Source organism: Piliocolobus tephrosceles, chromosome 2 (assembly GCF_002776525.5).
Source record: "Piliocolobus tephrosceles isolate RC106 chromosome 2, ASM277652v3, whole genome shotgun sequence".
Taxonomy (NCBI): Eukaryota; Metazoa; Chordata; class Mammalia; order Primates; family Cercopithecidae; genus Piliocolobus; species Piliocolobus tephrosceles.
In genome coordinates this window covers 171,212,939-171,232,853 of record NC_045435.1, presented here as the reverse complement: position 1 = coordinate 171,232,853, position 19,915 = coordinate 171,212,939, and the positions used below count along the sequence as shown (strand labels likewise).

Below are 19,915 nucleotides of genomic sequence, written 5' to 3'. Positions count from 1 at the left end.
TTTTAAATGTACCAAAAATAAGGAGTCTACCTAACCTGTAAATATGTTCATGAAGAATACACAATGGCATCCTATCCTAACATTTTGGTAAGTAGGGTCTCAACTCCAATATTAGGTTGATCTCACTGAAAACAAAAGAATAATCATCAAGGTTAGTAACATCTATTTCACAAGTGAGATGGGATAAAATCCCAATATAATTTAATGAAATTAAAATGAAAATGAGGCATGGAACATGTTATTAGCACCATTATTAACACATGATATAGGGGATATCTAAATACAATTATCTATCAGAAATCTTGTCAACTATAACGTATGAAATAGTTCAGCAAGTTTAAAATGCTTACAATCACTTGGATTAAAATGACTATTGAGCAGGGCATGGTGGCTTACACCTGTAATCCCAGCATTTTGGGAGGCTGAGGCGGGCAGATCACCTGAAGTCGGGAGTTTGAGATCAGCCTGACCAACCTAGTGAAACTCCATCTCTACTAAAAATACAAAAATTTGCCAGGCGTGGTGGTGCGTGCCTGTAATCCCAGTTACCTGGGAGGCTGAGGCAGGAGAATTGCTTGAACCTGGGAGGTGGAGGTTTCAGTGGGCTGAGATCACGCTACTGCACTCCAGCCTGAGCAACAGAGCGAGACTCTGTCTCAAAAGACAAAACAAAACAAAACAAAACAAAAAACGAACAACAAAAACAAACATACAAAAAAATCCTCAACTACTGAAAAAGAAAGAAAGAAAGAAAGAAAGAAAGAAAGAAAGAAAGAAAGAAAGAAAGAAAGAAAGAAAGAAAGAAAGAAAGAAAGTTATAAAGCTGACCTGGAGGCATTTCCTATAGGATGTTTATGCTATAATTTGGGATAAGGTAAAATTTATTTTTTTGAGGTGATCGTTTGTGAAAATAGTAAAGGACCTTTGGGATGAGTGCCTGGTATTACATTAATGAAATTAAAAATAATATAAATTATATAAGGCATATGGAACCATATTTATTCACAAAAACTTTATATTTAGGAATGTGAGAATAATGTAGTCTGCTTTGTGGAAATTCTGCACAGTGGCCAAGGCCTCTCTCTGAGGCGACACCCCCTGGCCCACAGCGACCATCAATTATTTTACGCATAACTCCAACCATTTCGCCACAGTTTATTGGGCCGTTCAGTCTGCCCTGTATGAACTTCAGGAGCTTTGACATCCTTTAGAAGAATGAAGCAACTGTCCAATGGGAGCAGAAATGTTAAAGTACAATTTTCAGGCACAATTGCATCCTGGCCCTTGCATATAGCAACTGGATCCTTATAGTAAATCTCTCTTTTCTGCTTAAATTTAAGCTGGGTGTGGTGGCTCATGCCTGTAATTCCAGCACTTTAGGAGGCCAAGGTGGGAGGAGCACTTGAGGCCAGGAGTTTTGAGACCAGCTTGGGGAGTATACTGAGACCTCCATCTCTATAAAAAGATAAAAAATATTAGCCAAAAGTGGTGGAGCAGGCCTGTAGTCCCAGCTATTCAGGAGGCTGAGGTGAGAGGATTGCCTGAATCTAGCAGTGGGAGGTTGCAGTGAGCCGAGATCACACCACTGCACTCCAGCCTGGGGGACAGAGTGAGACCCTGTCTCAAAAAAAAAAAAAAAAAAAATTAGTAAATACCCCATGCTGACAACAGGTAGTTAGAACATTAAAAAATGTTCATATGTGTATTTTAGTTGCACCACTTCTAGGAGTATGGGAAATTTCTCAGATTCACATACTTGAATGCTCATCTCACTGTAATTTATAATACTGAAAAATCAGAAAAAAGCTCAATTTTCCAGTTTGGTGACTAGTTAACTATATCAGGATATGTCCATATTTTGTAGTATTATACAAATATGAAAATGTTTTAGAAAAATATTTAATTGGGTAGGAAACTACTATGCCATGACATTAAGTGAAAAATCTGTATACAAAGTACTATACACATCATGACTTCAATATCAGGATAGACACATATATGTGTGTATAATGAATGAAAAAAGTAGAAAAAAAAGTTCCCAAATGTTAAAATAATGATTTTTGACTGGGGAAGCTAAACAGGACTTTTATTTTTATGTTATTCTATATCTTCTAACTTTCCTGCAATGATAATATATACAACTAGAAAAAATCTGTTATTAAATCACTAGTAAAATAATGTATTGTTCTAGCATTATAGCAAGAGTTAATTTTTTTCTTTGTTATGTGAAAAACTGAAAAATTCAAAATGATGTGTTTATTCCATGTCATGCAGTAGAACAAAATGTTTTTTCTTTATCGTTTCAATGTCAGGATAAAAAGTCTATAACCAATAGTATTAAACTATCAGTTGTATAAAAATTTAAATAAAAATATATTCATACTCATTCAAGGTAGTCTTATGTTAAAATAAATTAGTATCTATTTTAAGTAATGAAGATAAATACATTGCAATAAAATTATTTTATTTTAAAGTAAATATAACTTTGCCAAATTTCAATCAATTAACAGCAGTTCAGATATAGATATACACATATGTGTAGAATATATACTTTTTTAAAACAAGAAGGCATACTTTATGATATATAATCTTTTTACCACAAACTATATACACTTCTCAGATATTAAATCAAACTAATGTACTAGGAAGACACTACTACTTGGGACCCACGCAGCACCTTTACAAGTAGTTTAACTTTTATATGTGACTTTAGTAACACCATTATACAAATAGGCCATCTTACGGGCATTTTTTTGGCAGTGTAAACCTATAAGACACAGGTTGAATTTCACAAAAAGATCTGAAACTTGACAACTACTGCTTAGCAAATCTTTGTACAAAATGTGCAGTAATAGGTGCAAGTGTGGCACAGTTGCTAATAGCTAAAAACAGGCACAAAAGCTTTACTGCCCTTTGGAAATTGGACAGAACAATCTTGAACTCTCATTTCCTGTTGCTCCTTTAACAATTTAATACATTCTAAATAGCTTTATGTGGAAATAAAAAAATAACAGGACAAAAGCAGACTAGGGAGATTGCATTTCTGTCAGTAAAATTTCTCAAATCAACACATTCAATGAGTTTCTGACATTGTTCTTCAAGCAGCCATCATCTGTCTAATGCAAAATGTGGCTTTGCTGTGTCTTGTTGCAAAGGGAAAGAAAAGCTTTTGTTCAGAGCTTTAGAAAAGTCAGTTCAGTCCACATAATCCATTTTCTCCTTCAATTCTGAAAAGTAGCTAATGCTCATTTGGTAGTGAAGTGCTGCAGAGGAATGTTCTCTTGCTCCTTCTCTCACAAAATTACTTTATAGACAGGTTTCGAACATGTCACTCAACCTCAAAACATGGTGCAGGCTTCTTCGTGGATGAGCTTGCATTATCTGAGGGGCGGTAGGAAAGCGTGCTCATTTTTGTTGAAAGGTTTGAGTGGGATTTGGCTTTTGGGGGAATGTATTTTAGAAGCTGGAGAAAATATTTTTTGAATTTTTTCCCCAGGAAGCCATAAAAAAGAGGATTCAGGCAATTGTTAAAATAAGCTATACAAATGGTGATGGGCATGGCTGTGTCCACAATATCTGCAATTCTACAGTCACGTATGATGCCTAGTTGAATCAGTACATCCAGAAAAGTGAATATTTGGTGGGGAATCCAGGAAAAGAAAAAGAAAAGCACAATTGCCATAATTATCTTAAAAATATCATCATTTCTTGGTTTGTTCTTCTGGATTTCATAAGCCTTCTTTAGGGCCTTCCAAATAAGAGTATAACTTGTAAGAATGATCAGAAAAGGAAACAGGAAACCCAGTATATTTTTGGTCAGGCCCAGTCCTATCGGGAGGGTTGAATTTTGGGACTCATAATGGAAAGCACAAACTGTAATATTGGTGTTCTCAATGAAAAATACATTTCGATGGATGATAGCTGGCAAACTGGCCAAGCCTGCCAGCAGCCAAATGACAATGCAGGTGACTTTGGCTACAAGCATTGTGCGTCGAAGGCGGGACTTCATTGGGTGAACAATAGCCAGGTATCGATCAATGCTGAGACACGTGAGTAGAAACACACTAGCATACAGGTTGAAACTGACGCTGGCTGAAGCAATCTTACATAGGTAATTGCCAAAGGGCCAGCGGTATTCCATAGCTGTGTAGACAGCCCATAGTGGCAAAGTCAGTAAAAAGCATAAGTCAGCCAGTGCTAAATTCAAAAGAAAAACACTGGCCACAGTCTTCAGCTTCATGTAAAAGTAAATGACTATCACCACCAAGCTGTTTCCAAATATTCCCACCACAAAGATGATACTGTATAAAGTAGGAATCATGACAAATATGTAATTATGCCTTCCAGCTTTGGGACAATCATCTTGGATTCTTTTAATACCATCTTCGGTAGAAGAGTTGAGAATCATTTTGATCTCCTGGTTCGAATTTGTCACAAACACTATATAAAATGCACCTGGGGAAAATAAAAATAAAATGATAAAAAAAAAAATTCTTGTTGTAAACAAACAAACGAACGTTCATTTCTCAGTCATAAACGTAGTAACTCAACTTTTGTCTTAGGAAAAAATACTGGATCGTATTTCCTAAGGAAACTCTGTGAACTGATAAAGCCTAAGAATGCACATTTAAATTTTAGAACATAATTGCTTTTGTAGAAAATGGTAAATATCATCCAGAGAAGTGAAATTGGGGTTCTATGTGAATAAACCTATCCTTTTCCTTTTCTCTATAAGTAAATCTTAGTTTCCAAATTGATTAAAAACATAACCTAAATCTTAGAAAATACTACTGAATTAAATTAGTTTTTCAGAAAGACTTGAAAGTTTTTCCTGAGGTAAGCAGGACCAGTTCATTTATCATTAACCTTAGAAGTGTGACACATTCATATCGTATTCTTTAAATCATTTCTTTCCTCTCACAATCTTTACTTAGGTATAAAGATTATAAGTATTCTCCCTTAAGTGGTCAGAATAGCTGCCTTTAGGTGACTGACAAATTGGTCACTGTGGCAATTGATTTAAGAGGGGTAGGAGGTAGGGCTCAACTTTGAGGAACAGGATTTTTTCCATTGTTTTCCAGGCCTCTGCAGTCAGTAACTATGTATTCTTTAACTTCCAACTCAGTCTAGCAAAAGTGCACGAATCTTCTAACCTTCATATCTGCCAGCCATTTCTGAAGTTAACCCTGTGGTTAACCATTTGTGTAACAAAGATGTCAGATGAACAGGTTTGGCCAGGATTATCTAGAAAGCATGTCTTTACTGAGGGCTTGAGAAAGCAGCAGGTTTTCTGGAATTCTGGGAAGAATCAGATGCTCAGGAATGAACTGCACAAAGCCATGCAAATATTTGCTCTGATTTTCTACATAATCAACAGTCAAGCTATTCATTTATGTGATTTAGAAAATCAACACATTCTGTCCTGGATAAGAGTCCATCAGGAAGTCCCAGGACGGAGGCTGAAAGTTCAGCGAGAGTGACGTCACCAAATGTGGTACAGCCACACTCAGGTGAAGGTTAGCATTGGGCATAGGCCAGGACAGCTAGGTGAGCAGTGGTGCTGGGCACACAGATCCTATTGCTCTACCAGGAGCAGGTCCCCAGATGAACATGGCTGAGCATTCTCTTGTAATAGCATGCCCTGGGGAAAAAGAGCAGCAGAAATAAGACACCACTGCCATGCCAAGCATGGTTTGCTTGGCATTCAGGAGAGCTGAACACATGTTCTTAAAGTAGTGTTCACTTCGGTGCAAAGGGATGCTGTGCAAGGGATACAACTCCAGTAGTCAGCTTTAAAGAGAGAACACACGTGAGAGAGTTCTTAAGTGGCCTCTTCGCCTTCCGTGAGTAAATGAAGTTGTTCTCCCTATGTAAGTTTTTGGTTGCATGTCCTGGTTATTGGTCCTTTTTGGTATCCAGCTTATATAATGTACATCTTTTTCTTCTTTGACTCACGGGGACATTGGTACCCACAAACAGGTGCTATCTACCCTAAATGTCACATCTTTGGTAAAGCCTTCCCAACTTTTCTGAGCCCTTTGACACTTTGGATGTAGGTTTGACACTTTTTTTTTTTGAGACAGAGTCTCACTCTACTGCCCAGGCTGGAGTGCAGAGGTGTGATCCTGGCTCACTGTGACCTCTGCCTCCCAGGTTCAAGTGATTCTCGTGCTTTAGCTTCCCTAGTAGCTGGGACTACCAGTGCGTCCCACTATGCCCAGCTAATTTTTGTATTTTTAGTAGAGATGGGGTTTTGCCATGTTGGCCAGGCTGCTCTTGAACTCCTGACCTCAGGTGATCCACCCGCCTCGGCCTCCCCAAATGCTGGAATTACAGGCATGATCCACCACACCCATCCTTGACACTTTATTGTAATCATCTGTTGACATATCTGTCTTCTCCACTGGTCTGTCAGTTGCTTGTGGGGAGAGCCTGTTTAAAATCTACTAGTGTTTACTTGTTTCCTTGTTTACTGGTGTAGGTCCTGATACATTCCAGGAGGCAGATGACAAATGTCTCATGAATGAGTGACTGAATGGACAAATGAATGGGTGAGCAGCATAGAACTTACAGCTATGAATGCAGCGTATCGAGACTGATTTCTGTGAAATCACGTGTTGCTCCTTGAAGAGTTTCACAGAGAATATTCAGTGTCAACCTGGGCCTCACCTTGGAAAGAAAACAGAAACAAAAACAAAACAAAATAAACAGGGAGAAAATTCCTTGGTGCTTTTAGAAACTTGTGGTTTAGAAAACAGAAGATGAAAAGAAGAACTAACAGAAACTAAGGCTAGGCTTTTAGGGAGGTATGACTAGTTCTTCCACACCCAGAGGATTTTCCTATAGCTTGTAGATTTTCTAGTTCATCTTATTATTGTTTCTGAACTTATGCCAACTTAGAAGTATACATTCATTTATATAAACACAGATTCTTTATTAAAAATTAATTAGTCATTAAAGGGTTATGGCTAGCAGTCATTTGTGCCTTAATGTGGATTAATTTACCTATTTGCTATCCTTTTAACCATCTAGTAGAGATCAGCTGGATTTTACTTAGAAAAAGAATTAGTAATGTAAAGGTTAAGGAACCTCGAAGGTTGAAAAGGGCCTGGGTGAACTCCATAACTGAAAATGAGGGCAGAGGTAAATATTTGGTTCAGCTTGGGAATAAGGGCAGTAAAAAATAGAAGGGAGTACATTTTATGCTGTAGAAACCCTTGGGTGCCCTGTGCTGTGAGAACAGGGAGGAAATTTTCTTTTCCTTCTTCTCTCTCCTCTTGACTCTACTTTGACAGCACACAACTCATGTGGGTTCCATTAATCCTATGTTTGGAGTGAGTAGAATTGTATTAACTAGTCTCAAACTATAACTAGCATTCATAATACAATTTCTATGAGAAAAAGTCTGCCTTTGTGAGGATCAATTTATAAGCATAGTTCTGTACTCCAACTTCTTCACAAGCTATCAACCTTTTTTTCAGTTACCATTGATTCATATTGACTGGTATTTAATATATAAAAGTTTGCTTTGAACAGCTAGGGGATCATCTCTGGAAACTTCGGTGAATTATTATTACCTTAATGAGAATTCACTTGAAAGAATCTGGACATAGCATGGAATATACCAATTAGAAGAACATTTTACATAAATGTTTGTATAATTACCAGGACTCCCTACCCAATAAGGAAACAAATTTTTTCATACTCGAGGGTAGAGGAAAAAGGCACAAGTATTTTAGACGATGAAAACAGTGGAAGGAAGCACAAGGAAGGAGCAAGGCAAATAGCACATTCAGTGGGTATTCATCAACTCATCATATATTCACTGAACACCTACTATGTGTGGGTGTCCAGGATGCAAGGGGAATAAAGTCACAGTTCTCCTTTAGGAGTCTAGCCGGGGGGACAGGAGCCTTAAAGGCAGTATTATCTTTAGTGTGTTGAATGTTATATCAAAAGCATGTGGAATACTCTGTGTTTATCACTGACCCAGATTGGTGGGGAGTGTGGGGTTTGGGGGAAGGATGGCGAGAGGGCAGTGGGGGTGGGGAGAGGGATCAGGAGATGGCACCTGGAAATCAGCCAAGGTGGAGTAGAGATGGTGTCATTGCTTGAACTTTCCCCTCCTTACTAATGCCTCCAGCATCATCTATGGGAAATAGCTCTCATAAATTAATAGATATTGCACAACCCTCTTGGGGGTGTGGGATCTGGATGTGCACTGGGTATTTCTAGATGGGAGGGTGACATAGGTCATTTCCCAGTCTGCACTTCTGCTACTGATAAGCTTCCCTCGAGAAATTTGTTTCTAAGGAAAGAAATAAAGATGGGACTTTTGTGATTGGCAGTTACTTTAGATTGATGATAAATGACTGGGAAACAGTGGGCCTCTTTTTTCTTTGAAGCTGAACAGATGCTGGTTTGGTGGGAAGTCGAAAGAGAGAGAGATGAGATTGACTAGAAAAACCAAATTTGTGAGATCTAGAAAGCAGCTATGCTTCAGTCACATCCTGCTTCTTTTCCCAGAAGAGTTATAGGCAGGTAGAACACTGATTAAAAACAAAGGAGGATCCACCTCTTCCTATTTTTCCTATTTTTGGTCTTACTATTCCTTTTATCCAAGCTCTGTGGCTTACATGAATTACATAGTACCATTTCCCCTTAGGGAAAGGAAGATGAATTTGGGGTTGGAAGACTTGAAATGGAATCTTCCTTTGCCACGTACACATCTGTATGGCTCTGGGTAAGTCATCCAATTTCTCTGAAAATGACCCTCAGTTTTTTTTTTTTTTTTCATCTGTAGGAAACAAGAACAGTGATATTTATTGCACATGATCTTTGTAGAAATAAAGTGAGATAATGTGAAAGCACTTGGTATATCTTTCAAATAGTGCTTAATGAATATGTTTTACTCGAATCTTTACTATTATTTTTTGAATGCAAGGCAAACATTGACTCAGAACAGCCATGGGTTAAGAAAGCATGAGAGTAAAGAAAAATGTTTATCATAGGTAAGTTCCTTCCGTTGCCATTAAAAGTCTAAAAATTCCAGGCTGCTGTTCTTTTGAAGTATGAGTGAAAAATAATCTTAAGCAGCTGAATAAATTTGCCGTGAGTCAGGTGGGAACCTAAGTCTGTGGCAAACATAGGTGTTGGCTCATTGTGGCCAAACCACATTTATTTAACAATTGCTTTTGTAAGAGTTACCTTACATCCTTCGACAGCTTTCCTGGTTCTTAAAGCATAAGAACGAAGATTTTCTTTCCTTTTTTTATTGTAAGAATGCTTTCCCAAGACTTTTGATTAGAATATTAATACCTTCTTAAGCTTTTAGGCAAGCCAAAACCAATCTAATTAAATTGTTCATTACAAGCTCTTTTTAAAACTAGTTTGCAATCTAAAGAAAAAAAATTCCCCATAGTTTCCTATGATAATAAAGAGAGAACTAAAAGACCAAGTAATTATATTTTGGAATAATCTTCTATCAAAGTATCTCTCTCAAGCATCAAAAAGAGTAGGCCAATGTTTGTAAGCCATTTGCTTATAGTGCTGGACAGCTCAGTAAACCATCCTGTTCAATAAACTATTGTCTTTATTGTTCCTATTTTATAATTCAGACGTAGAAAACAACTGTTTCTGCTCTTATATTGCTTCTCCTGCCCCCATCTGCCAAGTAAGGCCACAGGAAATAACTGTTAGGTATTCACTTGTGAATTCATTGACTCATAGAAATTGGCACTAATATTTTTAAGGTTTTTACTCGTTTCTTTTTCAGATCTACTTGTTCTTATTTCTTAGCCCTCTGTTCCTATTTTACAAAGTCTACTTCTTCTTTTATTTTCCTTAACATTTTCAATATCTGTCTGTTAAGAGCCCCTACCCAATTGCTTTACTATTTATAGTTCCTCCAGTATAAATTCTATTTATTGCACCTATGGACACTGTTTCTTGATAATGGACTTTCGCTTCGGTTTTGTAATCTTTGACTGTGTTCATTTTTGGTGAGAATTAACTTGCTTGGGAAGACTGAATGTCTGGATGATGGTAGCTTGTGAAACTTCAGCTTGGGGGTGCAGCACTCCCTTGATCTGGAAGAGTTTTTAATGCTCATTTCTGAGCTTAGTTTTCAACCTTATATATATATATATATATATGCAGATACTATATATTTGTAGTATTTAGTAGTTTAGTATCTATACCACTCTCAAATTCTGTCTGGTCTTCAGAAGTTTTCTAGTCTTTCATCATGAATAGGCAGTGATTTTTCAGTTCCTTTAATCGGGAAACACAGCTTAAATTGCCTTCAGTACATGTGCCTGGTGGTCCTGACTTTCACACTGCCAAAGTCACTGGAACTTTATCTCAGCTGTGTATCTAGTGTTAGTCCTGATCTGGCCCAATGTGGTCTTAACTTTTATTGAGAGCTGTGATCTGGCATTTTGTATTTAAGGCAGGAAGGGCAGTTTCCATGCCTGCTTCATCCATTTCATCTCTACTGAGGTTGCCCTACATGTTATTTGAAGGTGATAATTTCCAAATAAGTTGCTTAAGCCTAATAGCTTTGGATTATAGTCATGGCTTTTGATGAAGTATTTGAGCCTTTACAGGTTATATTTACCTCCATACGGGAATCCTGGCAGCCACGAAGAGGTAAGCATGGCAGACCACCTGGCACCATGGGGCAAGAGACAAGTATTGCTTTTAAGTCAGATACATGGGAGAATGCCATGCTCTTGGTTGGTAATCCTAGCCTAACTTCATGTTAAATGATTTATTTGGAGATGATTTTGTCCACCCCTGCAATTTCTGAGTGAATAGTTCTCAATGCAAAACATTTTATTAAAACTACTAATATCATTCTAATTAAGTACTTAAGATCCAATCTCCTCAAACTTAATAAATGACTCTCTGATATGTGTACATGGTAAATAGTGACTTCTGGTCCTCTTCCCAAGTCAATATCATCCACTGTCGTCTGACCTCACAAGAAATAAAAACAAGGCAAGCTGCTTTATTAATTCTGCATGTACCAATTGTGACTAACTGTAGAGACAGTGGTTACATGTTCCATCATATCCAACTAGCCCTCCCCTTTGTTTCATCCGAAATAACTAAGAACCCAAAGAACCCAGTTTTATGAAAGGAAATTCAGAAACTTTATAATTTATAATAAAATGTATATTCAGGATATGAATTACAATGAAAGTAAAATGTTAATCCCACATTTTAGCTTCTTGGGAATTATTCAAGACTACCGCCTGATAATGAAACTCTAAACTACAATTAAAATTCTCTAAACTCTAAAAGTTCCTACTTACTATAAATTAAACAACTCAGTTGTGATGAATGTCCCAATCCCTCCCACCCACATCACTATCCCAAATTCTTAGCTGTTTTTGTTGTTTTTATTTTATTCCAAAAAGTAAAGAGAAACAGGTACCAATGAAAGATATATGATCAAGTCTAATTCACATGCTTTAAACATCTTTCTTCGACATGTTGGTGTTAGTAGAAAATACTCTTATGTTGATTATGAAAGGCCATGAATGGCTTTCCAGGGTGTCTGGAGAGAGGAGACTCCAGAGACTAGGAGAAAAAGAAAATAAAACCTAACTTGGAAGAAGGCCTGTAAGTAAATGAACCCCTGTCCTCTTACACTTCTAAATTCTGCAAACTTACAGACTCAGAATTTTCTCACAAGAATTATCGCCACATTTCAATGGATTAGTATCTCAGCCATCATGGGAAGGAAACATCATTTTTAATAATACGGCTCTTGGAGACTACTCACAAGCTATTCTTTTCAACAGAGAAAAGGGCAGCACCAATGTGGGCTTAGTCAATAACAGTTGCTTCATCCAGCTTCTGAGCAAAACCACAGATTTTGTATATGACGCCACCTCACTTTTATTTCTCTGAAACTTTAATTCAGCAGCAGCAACTGTTTATCTCATTTCAAATTCCATTTTAAGGGGCGTGAGGAAAGTTATTGGGCAGGAAAAGAGGTACTAATTAATTTGCATCCTTAAGAAATTATGATAATATTAGAGAATTTATATGTATTATGAGTTTTATGTTAGGGTTATTGGCCACATGACAATTCATTTTAGATTAAAGCTTTTAACATGATACAAGCCACATAACCATAAATTTTAAATGAAGCTAGAATATTCAATATACTGTACATGTTTCTCCAAATTGTTCAATGTTCTGATTGCAAAAGAAATATTCTTTAATGATAGTCTGCAAATTGGTGGAAAATGTGGGAGCAGACTGAGGTTCTAATTTTAGCTTTCCCACTCACTAGCTGGGTGACCCTGAAACAATCATTTAGCTTCCCTAGACCCCTGTATCCTCAGGGAGTTGGTTATACTCTTAAAAAAAATTTCCGAAGCATGAACTTCTATAATCCTTCGTTTGAATAGATATGCATCTTTTGAAGAGAAGGGCAAAATTGCTTGACAAGTAGAATAATAACAATTTCAAGAATTATAACAAGGCAGTTGATTAATGCTATCATATATTGTTAAATCAACTATCTATATAGATATTTTTAATCCCACACTGATTTAATAATATTCTATATGAAACACAAGAACTTTTTGTATTAAAACAACAAGGAGAAAAAAAATTTACTGTTTACTCAAGATGAATAAAGAAACTCAACATAAGATGATCATAGTCACAGGTTTTGTTTTCTTTCTTTTAAAAAAATTAACTATTACTCAAAGAAATATTTTCCAGGCACATTTGGATAGCTGGTTGTGGTCCTAGACTAATGAGGTCAATGTTACGAGTTTGGGCCCTATCTGGACTAGTTTGTTTCATTCCATTTATGGCCAAAAGCTGTAAGCCTTTCAGACATCCCTTCTGTTATTTATTGACACTACCAGGTCAAACAATACAGTTTGGAACATGGTTGAAAATCAAAACTAAAAGCTTGCCATGAAGTTAGACAGTTAAGATTATATGGTCCTGTGAAGAGGGGAGCACAATGTGACACTGTTAAAATACCATAGAAAATCAACCTATTCTCAAATTCTTTGTAAGAAAATACAGCTTTTTAAAGTTTAGCAATTAGTTAATGTGGTCTCATTGCCCATATAAAAACACAGAGGTGAGGGCAGAGTATTATAAGAGAACTTCAAGAGAAGGTTTCAACATTCTGAAGAGTTAAAGGGCCTCTGTTCTAAGAAAACTAAAGCTGTAAAGGTCATGTTTATTTGATTTTATCACATAGTTTCCTTTTCTTCAAACACAGTTTTGTATGCATTATAGTTCTTTACTTTTTATTTATTTATTTATTTTTTAACATAAAAATGCTGTAAAAATTGAGGAATAGCAGAACAGCCTGGAAGAGAAAGCACTGGACTGCTGTCCTGGCAAAGAGTCTGCTCTGCCATAACCGGCAACACAATCTAACATTTCACTTTGTTTTCCTTTAAATATTACAAGATATTTAGAATGGGAATACCAACACCTGTTCTCACCTCTATTTCATGGACTGCTAAAAATAAAAAGTAAGTTCTTTGGAAGACATAAAAGCATTTTAAAAATGTAATTGTTCTATAATATAAGGGTAAGTAAAATGAATTAAATAAAGCTTAGACTTTCAAAATATTACTAAATTTTTTTTATTTGGAAGTTCAGCAGAAATATTTTTCATTATTATAATAATGCTTCTATTTGAAGAATTATAACAAGGCACTTGATTAACCCTGAAAGAAATGTAAAATAGTAGATACTGGATTGCTTCTACATTTAATACTTGTGGCAGCAAATATTTGGGTACAAACTGACCCCTTAGGGCAAATCTGATCAATGTATATATTTTCTTTAGTCCTCAGAGTATTACAGCTTTTGGGACTTGAATTTTCTGTAGTTCACTAATATCCCCTCTATTTTATGGTTCTGTAGTTCAGTGCTGTCCAAAAGAAATAGAAAGTGAGACACATATATAATTGTAATTTTTCTATTAAAAACATTTAAAATGTAAAAAGAAACAGGTAAAATTAATTTTGATAAAATATTTAATCCAGTATATCCAAACTATTGTCATTTCAACATGTAATCCATATAAAATTATTAAGATATTTCACAGTTTTTGTACTATGTCTTCAAAATCCAAGGTATAATGTATGCTTCCAGGACACGTTAGTTACACTAGCCACGTTTCAAGTGCTCACCACTCTGGGGCTGGCTGCTGTATTGGAAGCACAGTGTAGGTGCTTTTACTCACAGAAGTCCCCTAGTTGGCCCCTCTAGCAATGGTTCTGAAAGTGTGGTCCCGGCCGGGCGCGGTGGCTCAAGCCTGTAATCCCAGCACTTTGGGAGGCCGAGACGGGCGGATCACGAGGTCAGGAGATCGAGACCATCCTGGCTAACACGGTGAAACCCCGTCTCTACTAAAAAATACAAAAAAACTAGCCGGGCGAGGTGGCGGGCGCCTGTAGTCCCAGCTACTCGGGAGGCTGAGGCAGGAGAATGGCGTAAACCCGGGAGGCGGAGCTTGTAGTGAGCTGAGATCCGGCCACTGCACTCCAGCCCGGGTGACAGAGCGAGACTCCGTCTCAAAAAAAAAAAAAAAAAAAAAAAAAAAAAAAAAAGAAAGTGTGGTCCCTGAAACAACAACATCAGCATCACCCAGGAATTTGTTAGAGATGCAAATCTCTGGCCTCACCACAGACCTACTGAATCAAAAACTCTGTGGGTGGGGTTCAGCAAGCTGTGTTTAATGAGCCCTCCAGGTAATTCTGATACACGCTAATATTTGAAAAGCACTGCCCTGTAGGCAACTTAATTTGCAACTCTGGCTTAAATGCTGATAATCCTGATTAACAGGCAAGACTAAATCCAACAAACAACAAAAGTACCCTCAGCTAAAATGTTTTCACTTAACGTTTATGAAGCATCAAAAACTGAATATGAGAAACGTACTCATTAAACTGCATATTTCTATTACACATTCAGGACTGGCGTAAAGTGTGCCCAGCAGGATGTCATCTAGTAAAATCCCCTTTGCACCTGCTCACAGATATCTGAAATTCCTATAATTCAGGTAGGGTGGAATACCCACCTTCATACCTTCTCAGGCAGAACTAAGATCTACCTGAGATGAAACACAATGGCTCAGGTGAGAACCAGAGTTAAGACAGTGGGAAGAGCATAGTGATGGGAGCCAAAAGTTCTCAATCAAGCACATGATTTACCTCCTATGACCTGTGGAGCCATTGGCCTGTCACTTGACTTGTGATTCACTTTGTTCATCTGGAAAATGATGATGATAATAATAATGTTCATGATGAGGATGATGAAGTAGCAAGCATGTGTCCAGTTCGGTGCAAAACATTGCTGGAAACACCGAATGAGAACATGGGTCTGGAGGTGCTCTGAGACTCTAGAGCTTTGGGACTTTTGTGGGTGTTATTAGGTTCACACTGTGGTGTAAATGACTAATTTAATTTTTTTTTTTTTTTCCCTGTGAGCAAATTTGGATAAGAGAAATTGGGAAACTGCACGTGGTGCTAGAAGTGGAAGAAACTAAAGTAGGAGCAAGGGGTGAAAAGACTCAGAGAGGGGAGGCTGAAAGGCACTGCTGAGAGGCTGCTTGGACCAGACTGTTTCGCCAGCTCTGAGAATTCCTTTTGAGTATTACATAATTTTTAAACATAAATTACAGTGATATTACATCACTGTAATAAAAATATTTAGACCATTCTATCTACTATTATCTACCACTCCATTTCTTTTCTATGTTAGGCTACTTGCGTTTTCTAATTAAATAGCCTGTGATAAGAGACACCGATGCCAGGCCAATGAAAGGTAAACAACACTTTGCCAACTGAAAAATAAGATGAGCTACTGATGACTGCTGCTTCCTGTGAAAACTTCATTAGCAATAAATGAGTTACCAGATGTCACACATCAGATTTGAAATTAAAATATATTCCCAGTAGTTGTGTGCTGTCTGAGCAGAAGTTAAAAATGAACTCTTTCCAAGAGAATTACATAAAATAATGCACCAGTTTTTGCCTTCTGATTGTTTGTTCCTCCTCTAAATGTAAAATAAAATGCACCTCCTGGGTTGTGAAGTGGAAATACAGCATTTCTGCATAGAAGGCTATGTAGGGAAGTGGCACATTACTCATATAGCAGTAACTCCTTAAGGACAGGAGAATTTTTTTAACATCCTGTGCCATACCAAGACCATCATCTCCTCTTGTTTTTAACTTTGCCATTGCAAATTCTCCTTTTCTTACCTTCACATTCAGCATGTGACTTCTGCTTTTATTACCAGCAACAAAACTGTTTGAGTCAGAAACTGTCAATGTTGACTCCACTCGTCCTGAATGCTGCTACAACAACCCTGTTAGTGCTTTTCTTTCTTCAGGAGATACTGAAACTCTCCTCTGTTTCTTCCAGCTAGCTAAGCTGAGGCTCTTCTTGTTCTCAAAGTTACAAGTCTCCAATCCAAAAGTAATTGTGGTCAGGGAAGGAACCCCACAGCAGGAAATAGAAGAATACAATTTCATTTGAGCCAGCAGAAATTTCAGATAAGCTAGTGTGATAGAAATATCTAACACTCTCTAGTTTTTATAAACAAATAATTTTGGCTGAACTTCTTCAGCCCAGTTCCTTTGCAGTTCCAAAATTTTTGCGGTTACTAGTTTCAGCTGAAGATCATGGTCACTTGAAATCATTTGTTTATTTTTTTCTCCTCAGTTAATTTTGGTTCTTATCTCCTGCCAGATAGGTGAAGCTTATAAATCAAATTAAGAGGGTAAAAGTGAATTATCATTCTCAATCCACCTCTTGGAGAAATATTTACATGGAACTTCTCTATATGTAGAAATTCCCTGAAGCATCTAACAGTTTATTTCTGGATCATTAACTACTCATCAGATGCTGGGGATGTGGAAGGTGCTGGCCTTTGGCTTTCACAAGGAAGATGGAGCATTTTTGAGATGATTTCTATCAATGGGGAAAATGTCAATTCAATCTTTTCAGCTTCATAACTTTAGCACAAAATGACATACAAGTGTTTAAGTTTTTTTAATGTACCATTATTTTATACTTCTTTTTGTTTCTGCTGATTAATAGAAAGGACTTATAATAGTGGCTTAATATTAGCAATAGTAACACTGATCACTTATTATTAATTGGATGCTTACTATGTGACAATTGTTGCATTAATTGCTTTCATTTCTACAAGAGATTTACGAGGGAAGGCATCATTATTCCCATTTCTCAGGTGAAGAAACAGGAATAGAGAGCAGGTCCTTACATTTTTGACATTCTGTAAGTAATGGTTTAAGGCTGTATTATTATTATTTTTATTTTTTGGTATGGTCATCTCTTCATACTCCAATCTCGTGCATCTCAATCAGAGTGATTTTGTACTCCAGGGATATTTGGCAATGTCTGGAGACGTTTTTGACTTTCCCAGTGTGGGAGAAGGAGGTGTGAGGGTATTACTAGCATCTAGCAGGCAGATAAGTGATACTGCTAACCATTTTACAATGCATGAGACAGGCTCCCACACCAAAGAATTATCTAATCCAAAATGTCAATAGTGTTGCTACTGAAAAACCCTGCTCTGGTCCCTAGTTTTTGTTTAAACCTTTGATAATTTGTATCTCTCACCTTGTATGGAATACATTAACTGTACTGAATTTTATTGGAGGCTTTTATTTCATGCATTGTATCTTCCCAGGAAAACTACAGATCCCTCACAAAAGATAACATCCTATTGGATAACCAAAGTCTAAAGCTGTGTTGGGTGCTTAGTGAGAGCTCTCAAACAGGGAGTTTACTAAATATCTGCTGTGTTAGATCATTCTAGAAATTACCCTCCATAAGCATTTTTCATAACTTCAGGATTCTGCACAGATAGAGCTGAAGAGGGAATTTGAGCTCAGATTCATCATTAGGGTTTCAAGAGATTGATGGATGTTGTAGTGGCCCCAAGGTCTACACTGAAGGGATGAAGCCACCTAGTCCGGAAGTCAAACCCTGCCCTCTTGTGGTATCACTGCCATAGACACTTCAGGGAATCTGGCGGAGGGTCAGAAGCCATTGATCTGTATCCTTCCGGTCTGAACTGACTGCAATATTTAAGTGTAAATTCAGCTGTGCATTCACATTAGGCCTGTTCTTCTTTGTGGAACAGTACATTAAATATAACATGTAATCAAGGCTTTCATTAGAAACCAAGTAGAGATAAGCGAGAAAGACAGAGGACAAACATACCATACCTAGTTACAAACGTTACTTTCTGGAAGTTTGACAGAGAGTTTCACTTACTTAGCTTGATTCTCTGTTACTTGCCTTCTCTACAAAACTGCTTTTCTGACCAATAAAGGCATGGAGTAGTTTTTGTAAGCAAGGAGAAACAATTCAGCAAAACAGCTTTGTAAGGAGCAACATTAATAGACATCTATGCCCAAAATTTGATGCCTGTGGTATTTTCCGTACAAATGTCTTATAGGTTAGTTCAAGGAGAAAAGTACCATAAAGTTTGAAAGACCAGCTAAATCAGTGGAAATTATACTCTCCCCATTTCCCATTAGGAATTCTGTTCTCTTACTATGAGAACACCACTGTTCTTTCTTATCTCAGAGTGCAGGCTTTTCTGTATACTGATGCCAAATGGGTAACATTTTAGTGAGACATTTGAAGTTGTGATATGCAACTCGGTGGGGGACAAACAAGGTCATTTAAAAGGTCTCTTCATTGAGAACATCAGAGTTTTCAAAAGATGCACACAGCCTTTCCTGGATAATTGGGGGTAAATGAAGAAAAAGCCCATAAACTACAAAAATTAAAAAAAAATTCAGATGGAAACACTCAGAATTAAGAGTGAAAAAATATTATGAATGCTGATGCTAAATCTTAATACATAAAACCAAAGGAAATGAGTAAAAGAGCAAAGTAACTTAAGAAGCTGATGAACATAAATCAGTTGACTGCAGGCCAGGCACTCTGGCTCATGCCTGTAATCCCAACACTTTCTGAGGCCAAGGTGGGCAGATCACAAGGTCAGGAGCTCGAGACCAGCATGGCCAGCATGGTAAAACCCTGTCTCTACTCAAAATACAAAAATTAGCCAGCCATGGTGGCATGCACCTGTAGTCCCAGCTACTCGGGAGACTGATGTAGGAGAATCGCTTGAACCCAGGAGGTGGAAGTTGCAGTGAGTTGAGATCACACCACTGCACTCCAGCCTGGGCAACAGAGCGAGACTCCGTCTAAAAAAAAAAAAAAAAATCAGTTGACTGCAGGATTTAGGATTTAGCAACGGATAAAAGAAACTTAGAACTAGAATTTGGGGATTCTTCTTTGCTTCTCTAGAAATTGAGATCTTGGACAAATCATTAAATCTTCACTGAACTTTGATCTGACAAATGGAAATGATATTAATACTATGAAGCCTCTACCCTGCCCTCGGAAGAGTGTTTTAAGATTATGTGTACAAAATAATTTCTTCAAAAGACAGTATATTATACCCATTCAGTAAGAATACACTAGATACAATAAAAAACAAGTTTACTAAATAGCTGAAGTGCAGAGCTAATTTATAGACCAAGAGATATATATTCAGCACCTAGAATCTTAAAAAGGAACATTAATTTAATTAATGTTAGCAGAGTCTATTATCTGGCTGGCCTCATAAGAAACAAACTAACCTTTGCAGTCTCACAGGTCAGGGTTAAGGACCTGTCTCTGGCCGGGTATGGTGGCTCACGCCTGTAATGCCAGCACTTTGGGAGGCGGAGATGGGTGGATCACTAGAGGTCAAGAGTTTGAGGCCAGTCTGGCCAACATGGTGAAACCGTGTCTCTACTAAAAATACAAAAATTAGCAGGGCATGGTGGCGGATGTCTGTAATCCCAGCTATTTGGGAGGCTGAGGCAGG

The 19,915-nt window shown here is 37.4% G+C and overlaps 1 protein-coding gene across 4 annotated transcripts in view; it reads right to left on the bottom strand.

Moving 5' to 3' along the window:
* Positions 1-2,447: 2,447 nt before the first annotated feature.
* The window catches only part of AGTR1 (angiotensin II receptor type 1), a 45,767-nt gene continuing 28,299 nt past the window's right edge, over positions 2,448-19,915 (bottom strand). The window contains exons 1-3 of one of the 4 annotated variants that reach the window (XM_023215388.1): positions 15,210-15,267; positions 5,487-5,641; positions 2,448-4,455 (exon numbers count right to left, since the gene is read on the bottom strand). In XM_023215388.1, coding sequence (XP_023071156.1) covers positions 3,329-4,408 — 1,080 coding nt within the window. In that variant the 5' untranslated portion in view covers positions 4,409-4,455; positions 5,487-5,641; positions 15,210-15,267 and the 3' untranslated portion in view covers positions 2,448-3,328. Of the gene's footprint in view, positions 4,456-5,486; positions 5,642-15,209; positions 15,268-19,915 lie in introns of those variants that run through there. The other 3 variants (XM_023215386.1, XM_023215387.1, XM_023215390.1) reach the window with 3 other exon arrangements.